The 19,486-nt window shown below is 38.8% G+C and overlaps 1 protein-coding gene across 1 annotated transcript in view; it reads left to right on the top strand.

Annotated features, from left to right (window-relative positions):
- The window catches only part of Phex (phosphate regulating endopeptidase homolog X-linked), a 217,686-nt gene that overhangs the window by 67,251 nt on the left and 130,949 nt on the right, over positions 1-19,486 (top strand). The window contains exons 10-11 of the mRNA XM_048335888.1: positions 712-805; positions 2,837-2,965. Of these exons, the coding sequence (XP_048191845.1) occupies positions 712-805; positions 2,837-2,965 (223 nt within the window). The remainder of the gene's footprint in view (positions 1-711; positions 806-2,836; positions 2,966-19,486) is intronic.

Raw genomic sequence — 19,486 nt, 5'->3', positions numbered from 1 at the left:
GAAGTGGTGCTGTGGCTCAAGTGGCAGAGTGCTAGCCTTGAGCAAAAGAGAGCCAGGGACAGTGCTCAGGCCCTGAGTTCAAGCCCCAGGCCACTGGCCAAAAAAAAAAAAAGTATCATGGAAATCTCAGGAGCTTGTAACATTGTTTTCATGCTTGGAAGTGAATAACCTCAATAACAACTTGGGATTTTTACTCTTTGTCTATCTTTTGTTATTTATTTTAACCTCACAATAACCTATTGCCTTATGAGAAAAGATAAATCAGAGAACTTGAGTGCTGTGCCTGAGCTGACTTATTTAATAAGGATTGATCATGGTGCAAATTGACATGAGTGATATTAGTTAATACTTTTAGTTTCGGAAGGTAAATTCCATATAACCCTTGTATCAGGTCGTCTATCATTTGAAGGCATTTGCAGACATGGGAAGTGGGGCAGTAGCCGAGAGGGAAAGCAAGATATTTGCTTTTAGGTCTGGGGCTGTAATCTCTATTTCATCTAGTTGAAGTTGGTAGTGAAAAGTAAGTCAATTTTAGTTGTACTTATTGATATTGTATCATCTAATGTGATTCTTCAAGCAGAGAGCCCTGCATTTTTGTATGAATAAGCAGACTCTCTATGGAACTTTGCCAACAGTTTTTCTGAAGGTGTTTTGCAGAGCATCAGCTATCGACCTAAAATACAATAAATGTGCTTTTCCCTCTGTTAACAGGACAATTGCCAACTATTTGGTGTGGAGAATGGTTTATTCCAGAATTCCAAATCTGAGCAGGCGCTTTCAATATAGATGGTTGGAATTCTCACGGGTAAGTATGAGATTACAATGTTACATCACTGGATGATTTTATGTGCTAAAACAGTCTGTGTATTAACGGATCTAATAAAAATCATTTTTAGGCATGGAACACAGGTAGTTTACAGCCCATGCTATCTTCTCATTTGTTTTTTCTTTATTTCTTTTAATCCAGGTATAGTTGATATATAGTAAAAGTACACTCAAAGTCTACTTCGGGATCATATAGTGATATTTAGTAATACTGAGGATCATAGCATTAGTTTTAAACTCTTCCCTTGTTGCCAACTTATTTCCCCTTTTCTCCCAGTGTTTTTAACAGAGGTAACTGTAGTTATACTTTTTAACATTTCTTCATAATATCTTTTAAAAGAGAATTATACTTCTTTAATATTTCACTGACAAAGAATAAGTTTGATAGTTGTGTATGCTTATGGGCATCCAATGTGATACATACACACACACACACACACACACACACACACACACACACATATATATGTGTATGTATGTATGTATTCCTTTTTCTTTGTTTTCTTGCCAGTCCTAGGGCTTGAACTCAGGGCCTGAGCACTATCCCTGGATTCTTTTTTTTTTTTTTCTCAAGGCTAGCACTCTGCCAACTTGAGCCACAGCGCCACTTCTGGCTTTTTGGTGGTTAATTGGAGATAAGTCTCAAGAACTTTTCTGCCTGGGCTGGCTTTGAACTGGAATCTTCAGATCTAAGCCTCCTGAGTAGCTAGGATTACAGACATGAGCCACCAGTGCCTGGCTTTCTACTCATTTAAAGTGAAGTGAATATCAAATCTTACAAGCTCTGACTTTTTAGTTATGAGGGAGGCAGGTAAGTACAGAAATTCTTAGTGGGCCATGATGCTCACAGAGCAATGCAGGGTCTCTCTCTCTCTCTCTCTCTCTCTCTCTCTCTCTCTCTCTCTCTCTCTGTGTGTGTGTGTGTGTGTGTCCTGACTCTTTGAAGTCATGGAATATAAAATCACTTTAAAGAGAATAGCATCCAACAGCTACATATATTTAGGTCATATGAAATGGTTAAGATACAAAACAAGTAGATACTTTCCGTGTGAAGGTATTTTTAACTCCTGTAGCTCACATAAAAGATGATCCCTTGCTGCTATCCACCCCCACTGTGCAGAGAATGAGAGAGAGAGGTGTAAGACATAGTGTGTGAAAATTTGAGGTTAGGTATGAGGGGATATTTCTTGAGCATGAAGTGCTAAATATAATATTGAATTGCCAAAGGATTTCTTTTTCTAGATGTTTTAAAAATAGATTTGTCCCTTACCCCTGAGACAGGTCATGCTCACAGAAAACAGAAAAAGAAGACATGAACTTAAACATCAATCTCTTTCACTCTGCTCCAATAGCATGGCTATAACATGGCATTTCCAGCCACATTTTTCAGAGCTCCCTCTCCCACTCCCTGCCTGCTCTCTCAACCTCCATGAATGACTTAAACAATATTTATTTCTCTGCCTTCGTTCCCCAAGAATAAACCATTGAACCTTCCAAGTCCTGTTTTCAAAGATCCTTGTTTGTAAATGTTTTCTTATAATGGTCTAATGAGGACAGATGGGAAAAGCGTTTACATCTCCATTTTCCTTGTTTACCAGAATGTTCTCTGCTATGACACAATATAAAAAATATGTTCATTGGGTTGTTCATGGTGGGCCCTATTCTGCTGGTCTCCCTTGTTGATCACCAATTGATTCTAGACCTTTCCAGATACCACTTGGTTTCTCAATAGAGATCAAGTGCTACTTGGACAACATTCTGTCTGGGGATGCTGACTGTACATTGCCAAGATCCTAAGCTTTATGGAGGAAAGTGGAAGAAATGGCAAAATATGTAATTATTGTTTTGCTGTCAAAATATTTTAATTTAGGCTCCTATGTAAATAGGGCAAGCATAATGCTTTTCCTTATGCTTTCAGCTTTCTTTGCCTCTTAGTACCTGGGTTGAGGTTTGTTGACTTTTTTCTCCAAGTGACTTGGAGTTTTTTAGTCATACATTTGATCTCCTACAGGTAATCCAGGGGACCACAACTCTACTTCCTCAGTGGGACAAATGTGTAAACTTTATCGAAAGTGCCCTCCCTTATGTTGTTGGAAAAATGTTTGTGGATGTCCACTTCCAGGAAGATAAGAAGGAGATGGTAAGTAAAGCTCCCCAGTGAATCAAAACAGTGGTAGTCTAGCCAGATCTGGCAAGGATGTAATCAGTCTTCCAGGAGGTAGGTGTTCCCTTTGGTTCTTTCCATTTCTCAGGCAAACAGGAACAATAGTCATCACATCTGAGGTGGTGGAACTGATTATTGAAGATGAGAGAAAGAGAAAGTATGAAATAGCTGTCTAGAGGAGTGGAAGAGTGACTCAACTGAGACAATTTAGCATCAGTGCTTGGAGACTGGCAAAGTCTAGGTTGAAGTAAGATTTGAGGTTATGAGTTTATTTTTATTATTTTAAAATAAGTATATATTATTGTAAGGTGAAGTCAGAGGGGTTACAGTTACATAAGTCAGATAATGAGTACATTTCTTTTTGAATAGTGTCACCCCTTCCCTTGAGGTCTCCTAGTTTCCCACCCATCCATACCCACAAGTTGTGTAGTTCATTTTCCACGTAGTGTTCAGTGAGTATCACTGCTGCATTTGTTCACCCTTTGTCCCACCATTTCTTTCTTCTTCTTTTTCTTTTTAGCTTTTTGGTTGATTTTTTAAAAAATAATTACTTATTTATTGTCAAAGTGATGTACAGAGGGGTTACAGTTTCATACGTTAGGCCATGGGTACATTTCTTGTACTGTTTGTTAACCTCCTCCCTCATTCCCCCACCCCTCCCCCTTTCCCTCTCCCCCATGAGTTGTTCAATTGGTTTACACCAAATGGTTTCACAAGTATTGATTTTGGAGTCATTTGTCTTTTTATCCTTTGTCTCTCAATTTTGATATTCCCTTTCACTTCCCTGGTTCAAATCCGGTATATACATTATCCAGGGTACTCAGATAAGATACAGTGATAGCACGGGGACAACCACAGAAAGGGGATACAAGAGGATCATCAAGAAAAGAAGCTATTGTTTCCCATGGCATGTTGAAAGTAATTACAACAGTGATATAACAGTCGTTTCCATAACATGGAGTTCTTTTCACTTAGCATCATCTTATGTGTTCATAAGGGCATAGCTGTTGGGCTCTTGTGATCCTCTGATGTGACTAGCCTAAACCTCTGCTAATTATTCCCTATGAGGGAAACCATAGAGTCTATGTTTCTTTGGGTCTGGCTCACTTCACTTAGTGTAATTTTTTCCAAGTTCTTCCATTTCCTTACAAATGGGGCAATGTCATTCTTTCTGATAGAGGCATAAAATTCCATTGTGTATATGTACTACATTTTCCTGATCTATTCGTCTACTGAGGGGCATCTGGGTTGGTTCCACATTTTAGCTATGACAAATTGTGTTGCGATGAACATTGTTGTGCTGGTGGCTTTAGTGTGTTCTTGTTTGTGGTCTTTTGGGTAGATGCTTAAAAGTGGGGCTGCTGGGTCATAGGGGAGTTCTATGTTTAGCCTCCTGGGGAATCTCCATACTGCTTTCCAGAGAGGCTGAACCAGTTTACATTCCCACCAACAATGAAGTAGGGTTCCCTTTTGGCCACATCACCTCCAACATTTGTTATTGTTAGTTTTCTTGATAATGGACCTTCTTACTGGGGTGAGGTAGAATCTCAATGTTGTATTGATTTGCATTTCTTTTATGGCCAGTGATGTAGAGCACTTTTTCATGTCTCTTGGCCATTCTCATTTCCTCATCAGAGAAGTCTCTTTTTAAGTCTTTAGCCCACTTGTTGAGGGGCCTGTTGGTTCTTTGAGGTTTTGTTTTGGAGGAATTTAATTTTTTTAGTTCTGCATATACTTTAGATATGAAGCCTTTGTCCGTTGTATGGCCAGTAAAGATCTTTTCCCAATCTGTGTCCCACCATTTCTATGACCCTCTTGCCCTCCCCAAACAGATAAACTTACAAACAAGACAAAAGTTAAACTAAACAAAAACAGCAACAAAGAAAAATAGGCTCTTGTTTCCATTTCTTGGAGTTCTTTTTGATAAATACTATTTTATATACTTTATATATTTTATATGAATATCATTTTATATAGTGAGCCATTTTGATCCTCTCCTAAGAATATTCACCTTTGGTCTCACTATGTGAATGTTTAGAGACCTGTATAATTTATCATGGCCTGGTATATTTTTTGTCTTTTACCATCCAGTGTGTTTATTTATTTAGTTTTTGTTGGTTGTAGGGCTTGAACTCAGGGCCTGAGTGCTGCTCCTAAGCGTTTGTGCTGAAAGCAAGTGCACTACCACTTTGAGGCATGGTACCATTTCTGGTTTTCTGGCGATTAACTGGAGATAAGAGTCTCATGGACTTTTCTGCCTGTGCTGGCTTTGAACCACAATCCTCAGATCTCAGCCTCCTGAGTAGCTAGCATTACAGGCACGAGCTACCAGTGACTGGCTTTACTTTTATTTTTGAATTTATTTTATTTTTATTTTGTTTTTTTTGAGACTGGGCCTCATTATGTACATACCACTGCCTTGAACTCATGATCCTCTTGCCTCAGAGTCCTGGGATTACATTCATGCCTGGTTGCCTGGTGTGTGTGTGTGTGTGTGTGTGTGTGTGTGTGTGTGTGTGTGTGTATGTGTGTGTGTGTGTGTGTGTGTGTATTTGTTTGTTTTCCTGGCAATTGAACCCAGGGCCTTGCATATGGTAAGCAAATGATTTACCACAGAGCCACAACCTCAGTCCTTGAAGTCATGAATTTTAAGAGAGACTTGTTACCATGGCAACATATTCTTTTCCATCTGTTTCAGCTATATTGTAGGACAGACAGGGCACATTTTTTTCTTCCAGCTTTATTCAAGCACATTTGCTATCTAAAATTTATATATATTCAAGGTGTACAATATGATGATTAGATACACATTGTAAAGTGATTATCACAGTCAAATCCACTCATTTATTACCATACTTTATCATTTTGTGTTAGTAATGACAGGCAAATTTCAAGTATACACACGTTTGTAACTAAAGTCACCATATCGAATATTGAACCTCAGAACTTACTCATCTGTAACTAAGTTTATATCCTTTGACTAACATCCCTTTATTATCCTTGAGCCCCTGGCTACTATTGTTCTACTCTGTTTTTACAAATTCAACTATGGTTTTAGATCTTATATACAGGTGAGATCAAACTCTGTTTGCCTTTCTTCATCTTGCATAGTTCACTTTGCATAATGTCCTTCAGGTTTTCCTCTGATGGAAAAGGCAGAATTTCCTTGTATATTAGAGCTGAACAACATCATATTGTGTGAGGAATTCCACTGTGTATGTCACACATACACGTGTACATGCACACATTCACACACACGTGTGCACACACAGATACACACCATGTTTTCTTTACCCTTTCATTCATTGATAGTTAGATTGATTCCACAGGAACAAGACTGCAAAGAATTCATGGACTTGCACATCTTTAAGGTATGGATTTCATTTCCTTTGGATATAGAGCCAGTAGTAGGATGATTATATTGAATGGTAGTCTCATTTATTCATTTCCTTATTGTGCTGGTAAAAGAGCTTGAACTCTAGGCCTTGCACACTCATTTAGCATTTTTGCTCATGGCTGACACTCTATCCCCTGAGTCATAATTCCACTTCCAGTGTTTTGCTGGTTAATTTGAGCTGAGACTTGTGGCTTTGTGTGCCTGTGGTTGATTTTTGAGATCTGAGACTCCCAGATCGCTCAGACTCTCAGATCTCAGCCTCTAGAGTAGGCAGGATTATAGACATGCTTGGCTTGGTAGTTCTATTTTTTTTGGTACCAGTCGTGTAGCTTGAACTCAGGGCCTGAATGCTGTCCCTAAGCTTTTTTCTCAAGGCTTGCACTCTACTGCTTGAGTCAGAGCTTTACTTCTGGCTTTTTGGTGATTAATTGGAGACAAGAGTCTCATAGAATTTCTAGTCTGTTTTTTTCCCTGCCTATTCATTGCCCCATCCATAAGAAAATGGAAAGACAGAAAAATAATATACTAGGTGAAGTAAACCAAACCCAAAGGAACAAAGGCTGCATGGTTTCCCTCATTTGTAATTACTAGAATGTGCCTATAAATCTAAAAGTAAACTCAATGAATAGTAAAAGACAACTAATTAAACAGCACTCAAAACACTCACACAGTGAGAACAAAGGAGGATATTCTTAGGTGAGGATCACAAGGGCTCAATAGCTATGTGCATATGGTCATATAAATAATGCTTATCAAAATAAACTTCAAGAAATGGAAGCAAAAATTTTGTTTTTTGCCAGTCTTGGGACTTAAACTCAGGGCCTGCGCACTGTCCCTGGCTTCTTTTTGCTCAAGGCTAGCACTCTACCACTTGAGCCACAGCGCCACTTCTGGATTTTTCTGTGTTTGTGGTGCTGAGGAACCGAACCCAGGACTTCATGCATGCAAGGCAAGAATAGGAAATGTTTTGAATCGTAAATTTGGATTTAGCTAGTTTTTTTTGGTGTGGGTTTTTGGATGAATTTTATTTTTAAACTGTCGTGAAGCAAAACATCCAACTATGACTAATAAAAATCTATGTAGGCAATGAGACAGAAATAAGTAAACACAATGGATGCAAGTAGTTTTTGCAAAGATAGAAAGTCAAACTATGATGGCTCAGGTGCTTGATATTATATAGTGACACATAGGTAATAATACCAAGTGATTGGTGCTATATATTATGCACTAGAGTTGACTTTGGAATAATATAAACCTAAATACATTTTCCTGTGTTAATTAGTTTTTACTGCCTTCAAATACTTTAGAGACTTTCTGTCAAGTTTGAGACTTTATATTTGAAACAGAAAGTCCTCCTGCAAATAATTCCATGGAGGAATTAATGATGTTTCAAAATACTGTTATTTTCCCTTGCTCTGTGATCAGAGTAAATGTATGGTAACATTAAATCCTCTGGGAAGGATATAAATACAATTAAGGGATAACAGTGTTTCATGAGCTATATACAGTGGGAGGGTTTTGGCAATGGAAGAATTTTAACTAATATGAAAAATATGTGGATTTAATTTGTTTTGTCTCAGTTTTGATGCAAAAGTTCCTTTTTCACTTGTCAGGGTGTGACATTCTGAACTAAAGTTGACTTTGGCAAATTTTCCCCTTATTTTATGTGCACAAGGGTATCATGTTAATTACACAGATATTCATCTCCTTTACATAAAATTACTTTGCCTCCCTTGTGCTGAAGCTATTTGCCTCAGGGAATACTTAAGTTGGAAACTCATAAGAGAAAAATCTGGCTTTTTATAGCCTTGTTACAAGGCTTCTATCCAAGAACCACCTGGAACCACTGATTTACTTGCAAAACATTCTGTATTATTAGCTGCAGTCCAAAGAAAAAGAAAAACAGAAAGATCCCCAATGGGTCAAATTCCAGAGACTAACTCAGACTGAAAGGCTGCCATTGTTTATTTACCTTAAAAGTTTGTTAAGCAAATGAGTATGATCAGAAGGCTAAACTTAGATCCTTTTCAAATTTTCTGTGTGTACACAAATGACTTGAGGATCTTCTTGTTAAAATGCAGAATCTCATTGCATTTTAACAAGCGTCTTTTAAAACGTGGTCCAGGGTAAGGCCCAAACATTTGCCTAACAAGCTCCCAGGTGATGCGGCTGTTGCTGTTCTAAGGACCACACTTGGAGTATGGTTCTATAGAGTGTGGTTCTAATGAACAAGACCACCTCATTCCTTTATAGAGTTACAAGCCTTAAGTGACTCATGGGAGCAGGTCAGACTGGTTAACTTGGATAACAATACTTCCTTTACCAAAGCTTGTTCTGTTTGTGCGAATGACTTACTTCCATTTTTCAGGTCAATGAAAATTTCTGTGATTCAGATTGGTTTCAGTGGGCTGTGGCCAACCTTGGGCGAGAGCCTCCAGAGTTGTGCGTCCTCCCATCCCTAGGCACTGTGTGTGTGTGTGTGTGTGTGTGTGTGTGTGTGTGTGTGCATGTGTGCTCATCATGAGGCTTGAACTCAGGGTCTGGGTGCTGTCCCTGAGCAGTTCAGCTCAAGACTAGTGTACTACCACTTGAGCCATAATGCCACTTCTGGTTTTCTGATGGTTAGTTGGAGTCTCCCAGACTTTCCTGCCCAGGCTGGCTTTGAACCACGATCCTCACATCTCAACTGCCTAAGTAGCTAGCTTTACATGCGTGAGCCAGGTCAGGGGTCTCTTCTTTATCCATGGGAGAAAACACCTTGAGTCCATATTACTCTTTCCTTCTGACTTTCCATGTGCAAACATGCATGATGCCAAGTACATCAATTTCCCCTTCTGCCCACTCATTCAAAGACCAAGCAAGTACATAGCAAATTTAATCAGAAAAGAGGGAAAACAATATGTAGAGAAAGAGTCCCTCAACTCAAGAGAAGATAGAACAATCTCTTTGCTTGTATCTGAGAGACAGGCCAGTGGGGTGAGCCCAGGGTGATGTAGAACTATTTTGAAGATAATCATTTTTGTGAAGTAAAGTAGCACTTATCTAATAAAACTAGAATATGAGTCATATATATAAGTTTAATGTTTTTGTGCCATACTTGTGGCTAGAACTCAGGGCCTTGGCACTGTTTCTCACTTTTGTGTGTTCAAATATAATCACAGTTGTATATTTGGCTTTTAAGTCATTAATTGGAGATCAGAGTCCCACAGACTTTCCTGCCTGGGCTGGCTTCTCAGCCTCCTGAGTAGCTAGGGTTTTAGACGTGGGCCACTGGTGCCTGGCTAACTTTAAATTTTCTTGTAGCCACAGAGAAAAAGTAAAAAGAAATGGATGAAATTATTTCTAATCATCTAGTTCATTTAACCCAATCTATTAAAATATTGACATTTAATGTGCAATTAATATGAAATATAGTTTAAAAATTTTTATTTTATTTTACTAATATAGTTTTAAAAAGTTTTTATTGTAAAGGTGATATACGGGTGGGTTAAAGTTACATAGGTCAGGTATTGAGTACATTTCCTTTTTAAATTTAAATTTTATTGTAAAAGTGATGTACAGAGGGGTTACTGTTATATAAGTCAGGTAATGAGTACGTTACTTTTTGAACAGTATCACCCTCTCGCTCATTTTCTTCCACTTTCCCCTCCCTCCTCACCCAAGCTGTATAGTTCATTTCTGACATAGTGTCTAGAGAGTAGCACTGCTGAGTTAGTTCACTCTTTGTCCCACCATTCCTGTGCTTCCTCTTCCCAAATCAGATGCTTACATACCAGACAAAGGCACAAAAATAACAAACAGTGGCAAAAGGGAAAAGGAAGAAAGAAAGAAAAGAACCACAAAAGGTAAAATAAAAAAAAATACGTTTTTGTTTTCACTTCTTGGAGTTCATTTTATATGATCATATATACATAGCTATGAGCTCTTATGAGTCTCTCCTAAAAATATCCTCATTTGGTCTCACTAGTATAGTTTTTAATGCTTTCATTCATACTCAGGTTTTGAAATGCCAGGTTTCATACTTAAACTTCAGTTTGGATTAGGCACATTTCAAGTGTTTGGTTACTACCTGTTCCTAAGTAACTATCATATTGGGCATGACTGGTCCATAGAATCAAAGAAGGACTTATTGTGGCTGAGTTTGGTTCCTTGGTGAGAGTCTGCAGGTATAACATGGCATTTTTGTTCTCTGGTCGGTTGGGTTTCCAGGAGTGCTTTTGCATCAGAAGAGGACTCAAACAGCATAAGGACTCATGGCCTGGGAATAAGGATGAGCGTTGGAGGCAAAGCACTGTTTGCTGAGTCTATTTTAGCTCTTCTGGCATACAGGCACAGAGGACAAAACAATATCCAGATTCTACTCTGAAGCAAGCATCTTGGAGACAATTCTCATTGGCTTGGGGACTATGGGGGATGGAATTGATACGTTATAGATATTTAATGCCTTAGAGGCACAAAGGATTTGATCAAAACAAAGCCAGTGGTTCTAAGATCAAATAACTTTTTACCATTGGTAAGTAGCATTAGCTAGTATATAGGAGTGAAACAAAGTATAGGGGAAAAAAAAAGAAAAAAAAAAAAGCAAGTGCAATGATACCGAAATTGCCATTGACCTTGGAGTCTTGGCTACAATATTGGTGAACAAGAGTACATGTATTACTCATTATTCAGTTCAGCCTAGTCTCCAGCCAACTATTTTCATGCAAGAATTAGGCCTAGGCATTCACACACAGGGAGACCAAAGAGAGGGACAGAAAGGCATATGCCTATGCGCATCTGATCATACAAAATAATAATTAGCAAAAGGAATTCCAGGAAATGGAAATGAGAGGATTTTTTTTTTCTGTTTTTGTTTTCTTTTCTTTTTGTCCTGGTTGTTGAAAATCAACTGTATAACTTGTGAGTGAGGATGGGAGTGAAAATCTTAGAGAGAGACACAGAGAGAGAGAGAGAGAGAGACAGAGAGACACAGAGAGAAGGGATGACATTGTTCAAAGAGACATGTACTTTTTTGTTTTGTTTTTTTGATCGGTAGTGGGGCTTGGACTCAGGGCCTGGGCACTGTCCATGAGCATATTTTACGCACTCTACCACGTTGAGCCATAGCCCCATGTCCAGTTTTTGTTTGTTTAATTGGAGATAAGAATCTCATGGGGACTTTTGTTTGCCCCAGCTGACTTTCTGCCCCAGCTGGTTTTGAATCGCTATCCTGAATAGCTAGGCGTGACCCACTAGTGCCTGGGTAAGAAATGTACTGTTTACATGACTTATGTAACTATAACCTCTTTGTATATCACCTTTTAATAACAACTAAAAGGGAGGAGGTAACAAATAGTACAAGAAATGTATCCAATGCCTAACGTATGAAACTGTAACCTCTCTGTACATCAGTTTGACAATAAATTTTTTTTAAAAATAATAACAATTTTAAAAAGTGTAAAAAAAGATTATGAAGAAGTAGAGAAACTTAAAAAAAAGAGAATTAGGCCTAAGGGTTCTAGATTGAGTTCTGGGTTTTATTAATTTATTACATTTTCATTTCCTGGAGTTCATTTCGATAAGTATTATTTTGTATGATAAGATGCACATAGGTGTTGTGCCTTTCTGTTCCTTTCCTAAGAGTGTCCTATTTTTGTCTCCTTTTGGTGTATGAATGCCTAGAGAATTAATTTATTTTTTGAGAACAGTCATAAATCTCAATTTTTATATGCAATCTCTCATGTATAAAATTTTGGTCAGTGCTCTTTAGACCTGAAATACTATCATGTGAATTTTACTTGCTTTTGTGTTGGTACTGGGGCTTGAACTCAGGGCCTTGTATTATTGCTTAGCTTTTTTCATTCAAGGCTAGTTCTCTACCACTTGAGCCACACTCCTACTTTTGTCATTTTGCTGGTTAATTGGCTATAAGAGTCTCAAGAACTTTCCTTCCTGGACTGGCTTTGGATCAAAATCCTCAGATCTCAACCTCCTGAGTAGCTAGAATTATAGGCTTATGCCACTAGCATCTAATAAGTTCCACATCTTAAAGGCTCTACAACCTCTGAATAACATTGCCCTGAGAGGCAAGCCTTTTCCACATGGCCATATTATATTTCTTTGCTTTTCTCTGAAAAATAATTGAATCATCACCAATTGATAAATGAAAAGAGGAGCCCAGAGACTTCTTTGTGGCTCTTCCTGTAATTAATTCATCCTGGTTAGTGTATTATTTCATAGTAAGATCTTATAAAGAAGAAAGTCACACATTTTCTATTTCTTAGAATTTTAGGAACATAAAATAGTTGCAGTTAGTTTCGTTTCTAGTATTTCAATATTTTAAAGATAAATAGTGAAATTCTGGTTGAATTCAAATTCAACCAATTGACATAGCATTTTGGGTTTACTTAATTCTCAGAAGAAAGAGGGAAACAATAAGTAAAAAGATGATTATCAAACTATTAATATAAGAAGAAATTGGAGTTATATCTTTGTGTTTTTTTTGTACAAACCTTGTTCTAAGAAGTGCTCTCTGATTACTTAGAGTGGTGACCCAAAGCTGTGTAAATTTCTTTTCAAAGAATTTTTTTATTAATGTGTAATACTCTCTAGTTATTAAGGCAGAAATGTGCACATATACATCAAAGAAGTATTTTTTATTACACCGATTCAAAAACTATCCTTTTTGTTTTTAGTTTCTAGAAAGTTTAGTTGGAATTCCCATTTGGACATTTTGGCTGAGCTGAGTTCTTCTGCATTAAATTCTATCTCATTTAATTTCATTGTAGATACTGTGCACTCAAATTACATACCTTTATTGATGTAACAGCTCTGGTAGTAGTCATTTTTTCTTGTTCCCTGAAATTTTGTGTATTTTTGTTATACAGTGAACCCTGTTAACGGAAAAATATTTTAATGCTTATTAAAATAGTAAGACTTTGCTCATGGCTGTTGCATTAGATGTTATGTCTATTGCAATAGGATAGAGATTAGGCTCAACTACAAATACAGAGATGTATAGTCAACAGTCAGAATGAGGGGCAGTGACTGGATGACTAAGTGGAGACATCTAGAATAGGAAAAGACATTGTTAAACCAACTTAATAGGATTCTTGCTACAGACAGGCCAGGAGAATCAGATGGGATGGAAAAGAAATAAGAGATATGGGTTGATATTGAGAGTGATGTGAAATTAAGGGTTCAAACTTCTCTCTAGGTCCTGTAATCCTAGCTACTTAGGAGGCTGAGATTAGACTGGCCTGCTTTGAAGCCAGCTTGGGCAGGAAAGTCCATGAGATTCTTACCTCCAATTAATCACCAAAAATCCCAAAGTAGAGCTGTGGCTCGAGTGGTAGAGCACTAACTAGCCTTGAGCAAAAAACCTCAGGGACACTGTCCAGGCCATGAGTTCAAGCCGCAGTACCAGCAGATGCATAAAAATTCTCTCTAAAGCTACTTAACAAGATTCTTTTACAACTTGGCTAGGAAGGACAGGATGAAGCTGGGGACAGGGAAAGCATAATGTTGAGGTCCAAAGGGCTCAGAGGAGCCTAACTAATGTTTGGTCGAAGAGGGAAGCTTTTTTGCTAGCCCTCAGATTGAAGTTAGACACTGGTAAATTTCTATGTGCAGAAGGTTAACCTAATGAATGCAGAGTAAATCTTTTATTTCACTTCAGATTTAGACTTTATTATTAGGTGACGAATTAAAATTTTTACTTATTATGTAAAACAGTGTACCAATCTCTCCTGTACTCTACAATGTTCTCTAGTAGCTTTCTTTTTCCCTTTACGGTAAAAACATTGTTAATGTCCCCAAGTAATGCTATAGATGACCTACTGTATCTTCTATTTTTTCTGAGCTGCTTTCTGCATAACAATTTCAGTATAATTCTTACCTTAAGAACACACATCTTTTCCTACCCCATACTGTTGCAGCTGGTGTTGAAGACTTAAATACCCACATGGGTCTAATTGCAGTGGTGAAGTTTGTACTTGCAACCTCTATACACAAGGAGTTCACCTCATTAGTGAGGCCTGATAATTGAATTGATGTGCTACCATTAATATTCTTTAAATTCCTCAATTCCCTTGTTCACCGTTTCTCTCTCGGTAGGTAAGTAAATGAGATGTAGCTATAACATTGATGACAGAAGTCACATGAAAGTCAGTGTCATGCAGTATATGCATTACAGCACTGCCCTTTTACTGAGTGCTTCTTTTTTTTCCTTTTGGTGCCAGCACTGGTGCTTGAACTCTGTGTCTCTTGCTCTTGATAAGTTTTTTTTTCACTTAAGGCTGGAGCTCTACTACAGCTCCACTTCTGGCTTCTTGCGGGTTAATTGGAGCTGGGCACTGGTGGCTCACATCTGTAATCCTAGCTACTCAGGAGGTTGAGATCTGAAGATCATGGTTCCAAGCCAGCCCAGGCAGGAAAATCCATGTGACTCTTATTTCCAATTAGCTACCAGAAAACTGGAAGTGGCACAGTGGCTCAAAGTGGTGGAGCAGTAGCCTTGAGCACAAAAGCTCAAGGACAGTGTTTAGGCCCTGAGTTCAAGCCCCAGGATTGACAAAAAAAGTCTTATGGACTTTCCTACCTGGGATGGCTTTGAACTGTGGCCCTCAGATCTCAGCCACTGGAGCCTGGTTTGTTCCTTAAAAGATGCAGCTATTCATGGTGGGATAATTGTCTCACAGACAAAGTTCCTGTTGACATAACTCATGCACTCAAAGAACATTCTCTCTAGTCCTTGTTTCTGATGGCTTTTTATAAATAATAATAGCTGTTCTTATCAAGATCACATTCCAGAGAAACTCTGCTGAAGACTTGTCTTTAGATCACCAAAGTGAACTGGGTTTTAAGAATTTAAAAAATACAGTTAACAAGTATTAACTTCCTATAGAAACTACATCCATTTTTTTTTTTGCAAAGTTGCCATTTGGATCCACTTTTATCAAGATGGGCCTTGATTTGGATTCATCGTTAACCTCCTTGATCCTCTTTTCCTATCTATAATGAGTCTCTTTTGCTATAGTAATGCTGTGTAACAATCAGTCACAAAATCTGTCATTGAGCAATAGGTAATTACTGCTAATGCATCTGGAGTCAGTGGTGTCCCCTTGTACAGCTCTGCTGATTTTGGCTGTGCTTGCTCCGATGTCTAAGGGTTGGCTGATCAAGGTTGCCTTTGGCAGAAGTGATCAGGACAACTAGGCCCTACTCCACATGTCATCCTTCCATCAGCCAGCTTAGTCTGGGCATGTTCTCACTGATGGCAGGGGCACAATCGAGCAAGCAGAAACATGTGAGGCCTCCTGAGACTCAGGCTCACAATTGGCATAACATCCTGTTGGCCAAAGTAAGCCATACATCCAATGTAGATATGCAAAATAGAGAAATGGACTCTGTGTTTTTAGTGAGCAGATCTGCAGTCACATAGCAAAAGACGGAGTGTGGAACTAAAAGCCGTAATTGCAAGTTATCACACAGAGGTGAAAACAGTATTTGTCTCTATAATCCTCATAGAAAGCTCAGCACAAGACCTGGATCAAAGTAAGTGCCTAGTAAATGGCAGCTGCTCATCCTTTTGTGTGTTGTGCTTGCAGTAAATCGTAGAGATAGAATTCACAGTATCAATGTTTTGAGATGAGCCAGGAGCTGGTGACTCATGCCTGTAATCCTGGCTACTCAGGAGGCTGAGATCTGAGGATTGAGGTTTGAAGTCAGCCCAGGCAGGAAAGTGTATGAGACTCTTATCTCCAATGAACCAGCAGAAAACTGAAAGCAGATCACTAGCCTTGAGCAAAAAAAAAAAAGCTAAGAGACAGGGCTCAGGCCCTGAATTCAAGCCAGCGACCCCCCACCCCCCAAAAAAAGTTTTGAGATGAGCTCTGGCAACTTTTCCATGGATACCACCTTTTTTCCAAATTATGTTAGAATGGGAGTGAGGAAGGTGCCTTGGGGGTGGAGCGCTCTGCTAGTTCTTCATACATACCCCCCCAGTATAGTAGCTTGCAGTTGGAATAACGATTCCTGTAATTCTATGGGTCTGGCCACATTCCAGAACCTGCCCTAAGATTTAACGCTAAGTTTGGCTCATAGGAGATCTTCATGAAACTACTCAAGGAGCTAAATATAATTTCTATAACAGATCCAGGTTTCACAACTCTCTATGGGCTAAAACTTGTTACAAGAAATATCCTCAGACCCAAATCCTGACAGCTCATTTATGCAATCTTGGGTAAGATGACATCCAGCAAAAGAAGTCATTTAGATAGCTCATTGGGAATTCTTACGAAATAAATGTGGACACCACTGTTGCCCTTGTCCTTGCGTATGCTGCCATGATGATTACACATTTGGCCCTCCTTTCTTGTTTGTTGTCTAGATCTTTGGCTAGTGCTGGGTACCATAGTGTGTCTTTATCCATCACAGTGTTGTCAAGCAGATTGGATCAGACCCGTGGAAGGAAGACTTTAGTGCATCAGTCAGTTCTGAAATTTCCAAATGACCAGTCATAGTTGTTGGCTGGGGCATGGGATGTTAGGGGTATTACCACAGTCAAAGAGTAGGCTGTTATGAGGCTGGTTGTGTTGTAAATATTATTTTGCCATGTTATCCAGTCTCTCTCAGAGTATGATTTCCTCCCTCCCTCCCTCCCTCCCTCCCTCCCTCCCTCCCTCCCTCCCTCCCTCCCTCCCTCCCTCCCTCCCTCCCTCCCTCCTCCTTCCTTCCTTCCTTCCTTCCTTCCTTCCTTCCTTCCTTCCTTCCTTCCTTCCTTCCTTCCTTCCTTCCTTCCTTCCTTCCCTCCTTCCCTCCCTCCCTCCCTCCCTTCCTCCTTCCCTCCTTTCCTTCCTGTCTTTCTGACTTTGTCTTCTTTCTTGTTGTTATTTTTGATACTATCTAACTAGTCTGAGATGGTACCCATTGTGGTTCCGATTTCAATTTCTTTGATGGGTAATGATAGTGAACATTTTTTGTCTACTTGTTGGTTATTTGTACTTCTTCTTTTGAGACACATCTACTCTGATCATTTCCCATTTTAATATTGGATTCTTTGTTTTCAATTGCTAGGTTTATAAATTTATTGAGTTGTTAAATATTTTAGATATCATCCTTTGTCAGATGAGTGGTTTGCAAATATTTTCTCCCATTTTTGAGATGGTCTCTTTATTGATTTCTTTTGCTGTGCAGAGTATAATCCCATTTGCCCATTTTTGCTTTTGTTGTCTGTCATTTTGAGGTCTTATCCAAAATAGCATTTATTTGTTGGTTGCGGGGCATGAACTCAGGGCTTGAGTGCTCTCTTTGAGCTGTTTTGCTCAAGGCTAGTGCTCTCTCACTTTGAGCCACAGCACCACTTCTGATTTTCTAGTGGTTAATTGGAGATAAGTGTCTCACAGAGTTTCCTGTCTGGTCTGGCTTTGAACTGTGATCCTCAGATCTTAGCCTCCTGAATAGCTAGGATTACAGATGTGAGTCATCAGTGCCCAGCTCAAAAAAATCATTTTCTGTCCATTTTGATATTCCCCTTTCCTTCCCTAGTTCCAATACACGTATATTCAATATCCAGGGTACAAAAGATAAAAGACAAACCAATGCAATAGCAATACTTATAAAACTATATGCTGTAAACCAACTGTACAACTCACGGGGGGTAGGTAATGGGGATGGAGAAGGCAGGGAGAAAATGAGGGACAAGGCAACAAACAGTACAAGAAATGTATCCAATGCCCAACGTATGATACTGTAACCTCTCTTTACGTCAGTTTGATAATAAAAATTTGAGAAAAAAAATAAAAAAAAAATAAAAGTCAAAACCAAACCTTTAAAAAAAAAAAAGAAATGTACACACTGCCTTGCGTATGAAACTGTAATCCCTCTGTACATCACTTTGACAATAAAAAAATTAAAAAAAATCATTTTCTGTGCCAACATCTAGAATTGTTTCCATGTGCTTCTTCCTATCAGCTTCATTGTTTGAAGTTTTACTATTAGGTCTTTGATCCATTTTTAGTTGATTTTTGCATAAAGTCAGAGATAATAGTAAAGTTTAAGTCTTCTACATAAAAATACCCAGTTTCCCCAGCAGCATTCATCGAAGAGGCTATCCTTTTTACTATGTATATTTCTGGCCCTTTGTAGGGCATCAATTGGCTTTAGATCAATTAGCTTTAGATATATGGGTTTATTTTTAGATATTTCTGTTCTTTTGATTAGTCTGTGTGTCTATGTTGTGTGTTTATGCTATGCAGGACTATGCTATTTTTGTTACTATGGCTCTGTCATATGTCTTAAAATCCTGTAGTGTAATACCTTCAGCTTTGCTCTTTTGGCTCAAGATTGCTTTGGTTATTTGGGGTCTTTTCCCTTTCATATGACTTTTAGAATTAGCTTTTTTAGTTCTGTGAAGACTTATTGATATTTTATGGGGATTGGTTTGAATCTGTAAATCACTTAATTATTCCAACTCATGGACATAGGGGAGTGGTTCCATATTTTTTTCTGTCCTCTTTAACCTTACATCAGTGTTTTTCAATTTTCATCATAGAAATCTTTCATTTCCTTTGTTAAATTTATTCCTAGTGTTTTGTTTTTGTAGCTATTTTGAATGGAATTGCTTTCATAATTTCTTTCTCAACATCTTTATTGGTACATAAAAATGCTACTGATCTTTATGCTTTCATTTTGTATCCTGTGGGGACTGCTTTCTCTGCTCCGGCTCAAGTGCTCATTTCTTTCTCTTATTATCCTCGCATCGCCTTCTCCCCCGACCCTCGGCCTGCAGGTTTGTCGGGGTGAGACGTGGGGATGTCTCCGTCCTGGCGGGCGCGCGACCCGCGTGGTAATGTGACCGCTATCCTACTCTGGAAGCAACGGACATAGACCACGGAGTCAGCTTCTGAGAGCGAACTAACTTTATTGAGAGAGGGGCAAGGGTAGATGATCAGGGGAAGGGGGTTGGCCAGGATTCCCATAGGCCATGAGCTGTCAGGTGACCTCCAAGGGGCTGGTCACTTGACCTCCAAGGGGCTACGTCACTTGACCTCCAGGGCGGGGCTGGCTGCCAGCTAGGTCGGGGGTCTCTTATCGGACCGGTTTCTCCAGATTCCAATGTA

This window comes from Perognathus longimembris, chromosome 28, assembly GCF_023159225.1.
Source record: "Perognathus longimembris pacificus isolate PPM17 chromosome 28, ASM2315922v1, whole genome shotgun sequence".
NCBI classification, from domain to species: domain Eukaryota; kingdom Metazoa; phylum Chordata; class Mammalia; order Rodentia; family Heteromyidae; genus Perognathus; species Perognathus longimembris.
Note: the sequence above shows the minus strand (reverse complement) of the source record. Positions and strands in the feature narration are given on the sequence as shown.